Raw genomic sequence first — 11848 nt, 5'->3', positions numbered from 1 at the left:
GCACAATCTCTCTCTGCGTGTGCACCTAAGGGTTTGTCACGCACAATCTCTCTCTGCGTGTGCACCTAAGGGTTTGTCACGCACAATCTCTCTAGGCGTCACACTGGAAAGACTAGTTCCGAGTTCCAGTCTAGTTCCAGGTCTACGGTCACACTAGGTCATTTACATTCCCAACAAGCCCTGGGACAGAGCAAAAACCAAGCAACAATCTTCTAAATATTTGTCAATGTCAGGAAAAGTCTTTAAATATAATATTAAAATGTTTGCTTTTAATCTAAAGATTCTCCTCATTGATTCAACCACCCTGGGCTTCAAATTCCAGTCCATTCTCCACTCGTGTCCTGTGCTTCATCTCCTGCCCTTTCACTAATCCCGCTCCACTTTCCTCTACTTCCACAGGAGAGGGTACACTTGTCCTTCTGAGCCTGGCTGTTTCACTTAACATGAGCATCTCCCACTTCAACAAGATTTACATTTTCACAATCATTGCTTGGCCTTGTACAAATCTGCTTCCCTGAAGTCATAAGAAATGTATCCACAGGTTCAACCAAAATTGGATCAAAGATTCTGAAAAACTTGCATTTGGACTGAACATATACAGACATTTGTTCTTGTCACTGTTCCCTAAACAACAGAGTACAAGTCTCACACAACATCTGTCCTGTGTTAGGTAGAGATGGCTTTCATACAGATGAGACAATGGGGGTTTTTATTCTTCTTTTAATTTAACTTTCTTTTTTTTAAGAAATAGATTTAATCACAATGATCCAACAGTTGTTAGACTAATAGCCTGGGCCTGGATGACGCCATGGTCCCTGATGGCAGCACAACAGGCCACCCAGATCTGTATGGTCCCTGGCTGCACCATGATCCCCAGTCCAACAAGGCCACAGGCCGTGGCTAAGATCCTGGGCCTCCGTGTGAGCTCTAGTGGCTACCTGGGTCACAGACTTCAACACAGACCCCAGCTGAAGCTGAACAACATACCCTGACATGTTCCAGGCAGCAGTACAGCCTGGTTCACATCCTAGCTCCCAGTGGTAGCCCCAGCCACTTCAACGTGGCCCCAGACACAAACAAGGCCACGTTGGGGCTTAGACCCCAGCCTTCATGTGGCCTTTGATGGCAACATGGACTACAGACTTCAACATAGACCTTGCCTGCAGTAGGATCACAGACATATAGACACAGTCCTTATAAGAAGCCTGGGTCTGATTGTCACCATGGCCCCAGGCAGCAGTAAAGGCCATCCAGATTGTCACAGCCCCAGAAGCAGTATGGTCCCTGGACCCTAACACAGCCCCAGGTTGCAGCACAGACCCTTGGAATAAGCATGGCCCTTGATGGCAACAGGAGCCATGAACGTCAGCACTGACCCTGGTTACTTTGGATATGGCCCTTGGCAGCAGCCTGGTCCAGACATCACCATGGCCCTGGGTGGCAAGCAGACCTCCCCATCAGCCTACTCCTCATGGCCTTCACCATGACCTCCAACATCAGCTTACCCCTCACCATCTTCATTTCTTCCTTTCTGCCTCTTCCCACAGCACATGAACCATTCTTCTCTCTCTCTCTCTCTCTCTCTCTCTCTCTCTCTCTCTCTCTCTCTCTCTCTCTCTCTCCTTTCTCCACTACATAGCTGCTTACCATAATGGGGCCCATGGATGTTTTCCCACCAGCCAGGGTCTTGAGGACCCCTGATGGCTAGACTCTCCTTCAGCAGAACTGCATCAGGTAGGGCATGGATTTCTTCCTATCAGCCAGAGCCTTGAAGATCCTGACTGGCCTGTGGCTGGTTAGTCTCCATCTCAACAACTGGGTTCTAGGAGGGTGCTGCATTACTTTAAATAAAGGACTTGACTTTAGTTTTTGGTTTCTGTGAGGGTCCTAAAGCCAGCCCCTACTGAGGGACAGTGTACTTAATGAACCATTTTAAACTGTTATTTTGTTTTATAGTGTTGTAATACACAGCAGCATCTCAGCCTTTGGCTATGGTCAAGCACAAGCATGACTCACACACCATAGACTCATACATACATGTCAGCGGTTCTTTAGTACATTTAGAGTTGTGCAACTATGACCATAATCAACTTAAAATTTCTCATTAGCCATGAAATGCATTTTATAACAGATTACCACTTTAATTGTGGTTTGGTGGTTAAGACTTGAATAAAGAGGACCACTCTACCACACATGACCCAGTGGGCTGCAGGTCCCTAAAGAGAGGGAAGCAAGGCTTGGCCGGTGCTGCTCCTGCCGCACCTCCTTCCCACTGCTGCCTCAGAAGACGCCAGCGCGGTTGCCCTACTCTGGATCCCTCTCTCTCACGAAGCTCAGCACAGGCGTGAGCATGCATGAAATCCTTCATCAGCTTTGCTGCATGATGACAGTGGACCTTTGGGACTTACTGACCTCAAATCACTGGGCATTCTAAACAGAAACTCACAACCATAGCCACTGTGGCAGTGGGCTGTGCACGCGCGCACAGTAGCTCACTAACTTTACAAGCCTGTAAGTCTGAAATCAGATCTTCCTGGGCGCCTTCAGAAAGGTATCACTGGGCAAGTGTCAGACTTCTCAAACCAGAGTAACATATGCCCAACCCACTGAGCTCTGAAGGGCTAGGGGGTTCAGATTTTCAATCTGGGGGGAAAGTTCTGGAAATAAATGGTTGTGGTCGCTACACAACCATGTGAAAAACTCCGAGCTTTCTGACCTGGACATGGAGATGGTTGCAGTGCTACTCTCTGTGATATATGTGTATTTGCCGCCTTAAAACAAAACAGAACAACAACAAAACACAAAGCAATTACTCACCTTTGAAGTTGCCAATGAATAGGCCAGGCAGGATCTGGAAGAGACACAGACATGACTGTCACAGGACGCCAAGCGGACAGTGTTGCTGCCTAAAAAGGTGAGGCTCTCACAAGTTTCCCAGCCAGACCTGGGGCCCCTCACCTATCAAACCCAGTTCCCACGCCTCCCTGAGAACAGACTGTAACTTCAGCTCCCTTTGGCTCCCTGAGCTTAGGGCTGGGATGACTCAGAAACAGCACTACCTTCTCCCCGTTGCACCTCCCTCATTGCCTTGGCAAACACGCGCTCAATGCTCAAGATCTTTGTACACAGTGCTCACTGCCAAGTGCCACTAACAGCGCCACAGTGTTCTGTGAGCCCATTCAGTAATGCCGTGGCAGGCCGGCTTCTCTGCGGCACTGGAAAACTTCCCATGCCCCCATGAAGGCTTCAAAGGGCTGAGACGCTACATAGAGAAGGTACTTTTCACAAACACCCGATGACTTTCAAAGTACCCAGCAAATCCTCGTCAGTCTTTTGCAAAGACAGTGAACTCCAATTACAAAAATGCTCCGGAAAATAAAAGTATGTCCAGTGACCTCCTTGCTGCAATTTCCAGTTACCCTTGGCTTGCTGGTTCTGCACACATGCAAATGCTATAGCCACACAGTCCTCCTGTCCCCTGCCTCCTCAGTGTCAGTCTCTCAAGGTCCCTATTTTTATGAAGCATGGCAGAACAGGTACCATAGCATTCCTGTCGTAAAACAATATAATAATGCGTGTTCACCCTGGAGCTGGACCAAGCTGAGATTCCCTGGCAGCTTTTGGCTATCTGGAGCCTTTCCACCTTCATGGCCCATTCCTCAGGGTCTCTGGTCTTTATTAGAATATGACACCAAATACTAAAGAATATGTTTTTTGTTTTGTTTTTGGCTGAGTTACACATCCTGTGATACTAGACCAACAAATGGCTGTGGACTATCATAATTCAACCATACAGAAGTGGAGACGTTTACAATCAGCACTGAAAAGAAAGTTATACATCCTCAGGATAGAAGCAACCATCACAGGCCTACTACACAGTACTGGAATGAATGCTATGAAAATAGCAAGGATCTATAATACGGTAGGCTATGATTCATTAGTGGACCCAGCGTTCATGCCCTTAAAGCTGTATTAACGGAACACCACAGTCACCTTCTGGGATGTGGATGAGACTGGGAAGGTATCCATCAGTATGGGACTGAGGATTAGGACATGGAGGAGCTTGATCCTGATAGGTCTTTTTGTCAGGCTACAAGATTTACATTTCTTGCTGGAAGCTATGTGGAGTTTAAAAGGCCATAAAGAGGCTGGTACAAATACAAATTTGGAATTTTGAAATTTTTTGTTCAATTTCCTTGAAATCATTCATTCATATGTGTCTATATACATGTGTGTGTGTATAATATTAGGTGGACTGAGCAGGTTGTATTTACATATTTAGGTGTATGTGTGCACATACACAAATGCATACAGACTCACATAACAATAAAAACTAAAGAAAAAGAGGCCATGATTTTGACTCAGTATAAGGGGGGTGGAATAAGAGGAGTTGGAGGGAGGGAAGAAATGAAGGGAGAAACTGATGTAATTATAATTTAACTTTTAAAATATTGAAAGGAAAACTATCAACCTTAAACAATAAACAATAAAAATAGAGGATCTAAAAAAAATCCAAGGTTGATTTAATCTATGGATGTGGAACCACAGATACCAAGGGCTGACTACATTTCCCCTAAATCTGATTGTTTCTGTCATAGGTAGATAAGGAAGTACTTCTTTAATGATAAACAAGCAAATAGACATCAATAGGGTAGAAAGAAGCAAATCAAAGAAAGAGGGGGCATAAAGGTCATAGTTGGTAAAGCCTAAAAGCAGGCTTAGCCAGTGCTCAAAGGCTTTCCCTTGCCTGGCTAGCTTCCATGCAAGGGACAGTGACAGCAGCATCTGCAGGGCTTGGCCAGCATGGAAGAAGCTCGGGAGCCCAGAGAGTGGCTAGAACAGGACATCAGAAAGCATGGATAAAGAAGCTGATCATTGAAAATAATGGAAGATGGGGATTTACAGGCATTTTGAAAACTGTAAAGAAAGAACAGAATTGTGTCAGCCATCTTTTGACTTTATTTTCTAGACAGGACAGTGAGCTAGACTTCTGTGGGCTGTACCCACCCATTTCTGCAGTTGGATTCTGGCTCTCTTCCACACAGAATGATAAAACAAAATCAAGGAAGGCTGGTTTCCGTAGATTAGAAGTACTTGGGAAAACTTCTCATGCAGACAGCTTTGTAATTTAAACATGACACTCAATATGGCAGACTCATCTACTTGGCTGAGACTGTTATGGTTGGTAACCTTTGGGCACGGAGAAAGACAAGGAAGTCGATCAGCTGGAATGAATTTCCAGCAAAAGGATGGTTTGAAGAGGAGCCTGCAGAGCAGTGTTCTTTGGGACAACACAAGCAACCATGCTGAACACAAACAGGGAGTAAGAACAGACATTACCTAGTCGGCGGCAAAGATAGGTCAGAAAAAAGTCACGTGACCTGGGGATGTTTGACTTCCCCAGAAGAATAAGTAGAGAATTGGTCCTGATCATCTCTGCCCTTAGAGTCATCATTATGTCTAGGATGGGCCGCCTTCCCTACCATTTGCCCAGGGGTTCCTTACAGAGAGGTCTCTTCTGGTCACAAACCCCTTACCACACTCTCCTTCTGTCTTGTCTATTTTCTCTACCATAGTACTCAGTACTCCGACTTTTATTCCTTCACTTTCGGGACTGACGTTGAAGAACCAGGCAGGTGTCTGCTCTAGGTCCACTGCTCCAGCAGAACACTGAAGACTGAGTAGTTTACAGAGGGACGGTGTTTATTTGCCTCAGTGTTCTGGACCCCAGAGCATGGCCCCGGCACTTTGCTCAGCTTCTGGAGCTTGAGGTGGGAAGGCAATCTGGGGCATGCGGAAGGGAGACCGAATTACAACAGCTAGCCCATTCCTGGGAAGAAAACATCAATTCCCTGATGAGAGTGCTGCCTTGGGTCTCAGATGCCTCCTAAAGGACCTTCCACCTCTCTGCACTGAGAATTGGGATTCGACAAACGTTTGTGTGGGCACAAACCATGTTTAAACCAACGCGGAGCATAGCCCCTTCCACCATATAGCATCGGAACTCATGAGGCAACAATACCAACCCCAGAGGAATGGACTCTCTGGAAGGCCCTGGTCAGAAAAATGCTTGTCTGTCACCAGACAACATACAATGTAACAAAAGCAGAACCCTAAATGGCAAAAGCACTTTGGGATCACATGACCCCAGGGATTCCAAGCGTCTCTTGGTCAATCTCCTTCATGGCCACACATTATTCAGCTCTAACACTAGCCTCAGAGAGGTGCAAAAGTCTCAAATACTTTGCCTCAAAACATACTTCTATCCAAATGAATTCTGCTTCTGAGGCAGGAAATGCTTGGAATTTATTTTTAAACACTTCTTGGTATCTTAGGATGCCACAGAATCTGAGAACCCCATCCAAAAGATGTAAGAGAGAAACTCCTGATCAAGTAGCTGGCTCAAAAGCTGTATTTCGAGTAGGTATGGCTTCTGGATTCTTCCAGGGTCAAAAGGACTTCTGGGTTTCAAATCCAAGGACATCTAAAAAACTCTGGTGAATTCCATGAAGAGTGAAATATCACAGACTTCTCAATGTCCTTTGGTCATAGATTTATGCAACAATTAAAAAAAACATAACTAAGTGTGCCCTATGTATTCTTACAACACTACCTTAAGCATCTGTTCTGTGAAACGTGAAATGAAAATGTAATGTAAAGCAGAAAAGAGCAGGCATGTTAGTACATGCCTATGATTCCAGCTACCTGGGAGGCTAGAGCAGGAGGATCACAAGTTCAAGGCCAGCCTGGGCATAGCAAGGTCCCGAGTCAAAATAAATCAAAAAGGGTTGGAGATGCAGCTCAGTGGTAGAGCACTTGCCTAGTATATGTGAGGACCCAAGTTCAATGCCCAGTACAACAGACTGGGAGAAAATGAGTGAAGACAAGCTTCAGGGGAAGAAGAAAGGCATACTTCTAGGGTGCCATGCCTGACCACAGGCCCCAGATATGTTAACCTTCTAAACTGGAGTCCTCCATGACAGAACCAATGCCTAGGGGAGCGTCTTCTGGGTTCAGCATTTTTTACCCTACTACAGGGACTAGCACTGGGGCTTGGCAGCAGCAGGTGTGTATTGTACAATTTAAATGGTGGATGCATGAACAACAGCCAAGGTACCTGGTGACAGTAGAAACAGTGTTTAGCAGGACAGAGATGTGAGACTTCTGGTCCCTTCCCATACTGAAACAGTACTTCCTGCAGAGTTAGGTCCACTCCCGATAACTTCCCAGTCCCAGGTCAAATGAGCCGCAGGGGACCTAACACAAAGAACACTAGGCCTGAGGTTGACAACTGGGAACAAGTCTGACCCCAGGAGATACATCAAGATTTGGAGGCTGTCCCAGTGTAGTGGAAGATGCAAATGCCACCCACTGGTAGAGGCCTGACAAGCCATTTAGGTCACTGTGATTCTTGCAGAGCACACAAATATCAAGTCCAGTGTAAACTAGGTGGTGGGTGAGCGACCCTGCTCTACTTGGGGACATATATCTCCTTGGAACGGCAATCTTTATTCACTCCTATCTTCTTACAGAGAAGACATTAGTCATATCCAAGTCTGATACATCCCTGTGCTCAGCATCAGACAAACCCAAGAACACTAACCACAGGGCTCGCGTTTACAGTTTGTAAAAATGTCACCGAAAATTCTCTTTTGCTTCTCCCAAGAATGTGAATTGTTAACTGAGAGGCATTGTTCTACCCGTTTTAGAGGAAATGGAGACTGGGTTGTGCTAACCACTGAAGGGCTTTCAAAGTATTTATGAATCCGGGGAGAGAAAGTCAGGCTTTTTGATATTCCTGCCAAGAGGACTTCTCGTGCAAAATACCAACAGAAGCCATAGCAGGCTTCCCACGAAATGTCAAGACAATAATATCCTCGCTCACCAGGCAAGGCGCAGGAGGAGGAAGAGGCCACCAGATCAGTCCGGTGAAAGCTAAGGAGCTAAACAATACTGGCAGGTCCTAGAGGACAAGATGCCAGAGCCTGGGGGTCTTCACTTCCTGACCTACAATGGCACAGCTTCTGCCCACCTGTCGTTATCTTAGGCTGATCAAGCTAAAGGAGAACACAGAAGCATGTGGGGCCGCTCTCTGTGATATCAAACTTAATAAAGAGAGCAGCATTTTGACTTTATTTTGTTTTTAATGATGTACTGCAGTATTTAAAACTAAGAAGAGACAGTGAGGACAGAGGTCTATTTATAGATCCTCCCTCCTAAAAACATGTTGATCCAAACCCTTGAGAAAACCGAGTCAACTGCTTTTCAGAGACTTCACGGAAAAAAAGACACGTACATACAACAGTGTGCTTAGTTAGTCCCACTATTACCAGAAACATTTAGTAAGCTGGTCCCTCAGTCATGCCATGAGGCCCTCTGCTCTGTGGTTGTGAGCCCGACCAACCAGTTCTGAGTGCAGGCTCTGCCACTCATCAGGTGAGTAACTCGGCCAGTTCCTTCTGTGAACATGTATGTGTATTTGTGAGCATGCACACACATGTGGAGGTATGTGAACATGTGTGTATATAGAGGGGAAAAGTGGCTCATTTAAATTTAATCAATAATTACTCTACACCTGTTTTATTGAGACAGGATCACAACTTAGCGAGGTGGGCTGAGCATCAAGCCCCAGAGATCCTGCTGTTTCCCCCTTCCCAGGGCTGGGGTTCTAAGCACGTGCTACCATGCCTGGCTTTTGGACAAGTGCCGAGAATCAAACCTGGATCCTCATGCCTGTGTAGTGAGTCATCTCTCCTGCCCCTGGTTCCTTATGCTTTGTGTGCCTCCTGTGAAAGACAGGCACGGAATGAGCAACACCATGTCACCCAGCTGCTGAAGAACAAGCAAGTTACTCCACGGCAACAAAGCACTGCTAAAAGGCCCAGGCAGCACAGACTGCAAGCCTGGCCGGCTCAGAACATCTATGGGGACTTAGTAAAAAAGTCAGAAAAAAAGGCAGCTGGAGCTGCTTGCCTTTAACGCCTCCTTTATCAAAGTCAAACATGAAGAGAGTGACATTGTTTTGCAATGAATCTTAATCTATGGCGGTTTTCTTTTCTTTCTTTTCTTTTTTTTAAGAGATTTTAGGATTTACTTGAGACAAACTGGCAGCCTTGGTCAAGGGAAAGAGAACTCTCTTCTCCTCTAATCCATGGGAACCAGGATCCACATCCAGTCCCACCACCTCTTGCATCACAACGTATTGTCTTATCTAGACTCTCCAAATCTCCGTTCCCAATCTGCATCAAGAGGCAAGCAGCTTCCTTAGAGCGTGTAAAGTATAGGCACATGAGATGAACTCGAAAAGAATGGCCCCACTGCCTGCCCTCTGTTGCTCTTTTCTCCCATCTGTAACTGGACAGAAGACACGGGCCATGTCCCTTGCATCCTCTGAGTAACAGCAAGGAAACCGGGACAAAGATCTACCGTGAGGGCAGAGGGTAAAAACTGCTAGCCCAAAGGGTCAGAGTGGAGTGTGCACTGTTCAGTCCGTAATTCTTTGCCAAAGAAGACCAATTTGTATGTGATGAAGAACTCTGCCCCAAGAACCTCACGTAAACCCCCTGTAAGCGACACTCTTAAATTCCAAGGCATCATCATTTTACTTATGTTCTTAGAATCACATCTCCACTGTTAGCACCTTCTCCTGATTCTGTAAACAAACTGTTCTTTTCTTCTCTCCCCAGCTAGGGAAACAAGGGAACCCTGTCTAAAGTCAGACAGCAATACACGGAAGAAAAAGATCTTGGTCACCAGCATGCAACAATTTACTCCGTCACTGCCTTGCCTTGTAATTTGGGTAATTCTCTCTATTTCAGATTATTTTTACTCTAGCAGGGATCTTTTACCGGGCTGAAGGTATTGTTTACATTGACACCTACTTTCCCCACACTCTGGAAATTATCTTTAGAGCCTTTATTCCTCCACCTTGGGAGCTATCCCTCCCCGCTCCACCACACAGTCACAGCCAGGAACAGAGACACGGCAATCTGTGTCACGCAGTGGTCATTAGCCAGCGACCTGAGCATTTCAAGTGCAGCAATTACCTAGTGAGAATTTAAGGCACGGCAGAAAAAAATGTATTGGAAGAATAATTTTACTTATAGATTACACGTTAAAATGCTTTAAATATACTCAGTTTAATAATGTTCTTAAGGTGATCACCATTTGCTTTACATTTCAAAGAAATTTTATTAGAGAATTTTAAATGATATATCTGGCGCATGTTATATTTCCACTGGACAAGCGGTGGCCCACACTGAGGAGGCCTGGGAAGGACTTCTCTGACTTCTCTGTCATTTGCACTGGCTTCCTCCCTCTGTCCCCAAAAGCACTACACCTGGCCCATATACAGTACGCAGTCAGTCTGTGCTGGACCACTGAAGCATCTAAATCTCTCTGTGCATTTATCGTTTTCCATCTCTACACTGGAAATTGTTTCTGCACAAGACAGTTATGATAATAAAATAGCTAAGGAATCCATTCCTTTGGAAGGTAAATAGCACAATGTGGATATGAATATTACCACTTTTACTGAGAAAGTGAAATTAATATTCCTTAGGTGATCGTTTGTACATTTAAATCTATTCTTTCAATTATAGTGTAAAATACTAGAAACCAAATGCAGAAAGGAGCAGTGAACACTGGAACAAACTAGAAATACCAAAGGAAAGCTGAGGCACAGGCACGGTTAGTGTGAAAACAAACAGAGCCCTCAAGCCCAGACTGATGTCTCTGCTGGTCTGATTTTAAAAGCGGAAGGCTCAGTGCTGCGGGATCCTGGGAACATAATACAAGCATATATCCAAGAGGGGGAGCTTGTTTCAAATTCGATCACCGGCAAAAGAAATTTAAAGTGAACTAAATCCTAGCCACCAAAATACCTCGGTGTCTCCAACACGCAAAAGCGTGGAGACTGTAGGAAGAGTCAAGGAGCATGGAAGATTCCACCAAGGGCATGTTCATTCAGTTCCCTGTCTTGGATCCCTGCCTCAACATTCATTCTCATGGAAATAACTAAACCACTGCAGTGTCCCTCATCCCATAGCAGAGACAAAAGGGAAAGGGGGAAGAGGAAGGGAAGAGAAGGGAGAAAGCAATCCACACCATTAGTGCCCATAAACATGGAGACGAGGTGGGGGTTGGAGGTGGAACACAAGGCCAGAAGCTCACCAAACCCAGGAATACTTAAAATCCTTATACAGATGCGCTTGTCTTAGTCCTGGCCACCTACACTCATAGTAAGATTTCCCTTTAAAACAGCAAGTTCCTAATCTTGAGGTTGCCACAAACAGACCCCAGAGGGCTGTCTCCGCCAGACCATCCTCAGCCTGGAGGGTGGGGGTGAAGACACCCTCTCAAGAGGGTTTGTGCTGCAACAGGGTCAAGGAAAGATTTTCTAAAAGGCCCAGTGCGCACAACAGCCAGCCAACAGGTTGCCCTACGGAAGCCCCACAACCTGGGGTCAAGTACTCCAGACACTGAAAGCCAGGTCAGTTCTAGGATTTCCGTGAACTTCCCCACCAGAGCGGCTTTTCTGTGCACGCGCACACAAATCTGGGGAAGAGAAGAAGAAATTACAGAAACCGCCCATCTGGCCTGATTCGTCAAGGCTGTGGGTGGCAGGCGTCAAGGGGCCCTGTCTCAAGGGGACAGACCACATCCAGCACGGGGCCCGGCTCTCAAAGGGCAGACGGTGCAGAGCCGGGCCTGGCTGCTGAAGCCGCAGAGGGAAGGGGCGGCCGGGCCCGGACGTTACCTGGCTCATCCCACTCCCCATGGCCGTGCCGCGCTCGCCGCTCCGCGCTCGCGGGAGGAGACGGCGCGCGTCCGGCCGGACGGGCGGGGC

General features: G+C 46.3%; 1 protein-coding gene across 1 annotated transcript in view; it reads right to left on the bottom strand.

Moving 5' to 3' along the window:
• Positions 1-11779, bottom strand: part of Dusp22 (dual specificity phosphatase 22) — a 55168-nt gene extending 43389 nt beyond the window's left edge. Inside the window, exons 1-2 of the mRNA XM_013349077.2 lie at positions 11759-11779; positions 2818-2872 (exon numbers count right to left, since the gene is read on the bottom strand). Coding sequence (XP_013204531.1) covers positions 2818-2872; positions 11759-11779 — 76 coding nt within the window. The remainder of the gene's footprint in view (positions 1-2817; positions 2873-11758) is intronic.
• Positions 11780-11848: the final 69 nt, after the last annotated feature.

This window comes from Microtus ochrogaster, chromosome 16 (assembly GCF_000317375.1).
Source record: "Microtus ochrogaster isolate Prairie Vole_2 chromosome 16, MicOch1.0, whole genome shotgun sequence".
NCBI lineage: Eukaryota > Metazoa > Chordata > Mammalia > Rodentia > Cricetidae > Microtus > Microtus ochrogaster.
This window is presented reverse-complemented; position numbering and strand designations above follow the sequence as displayed.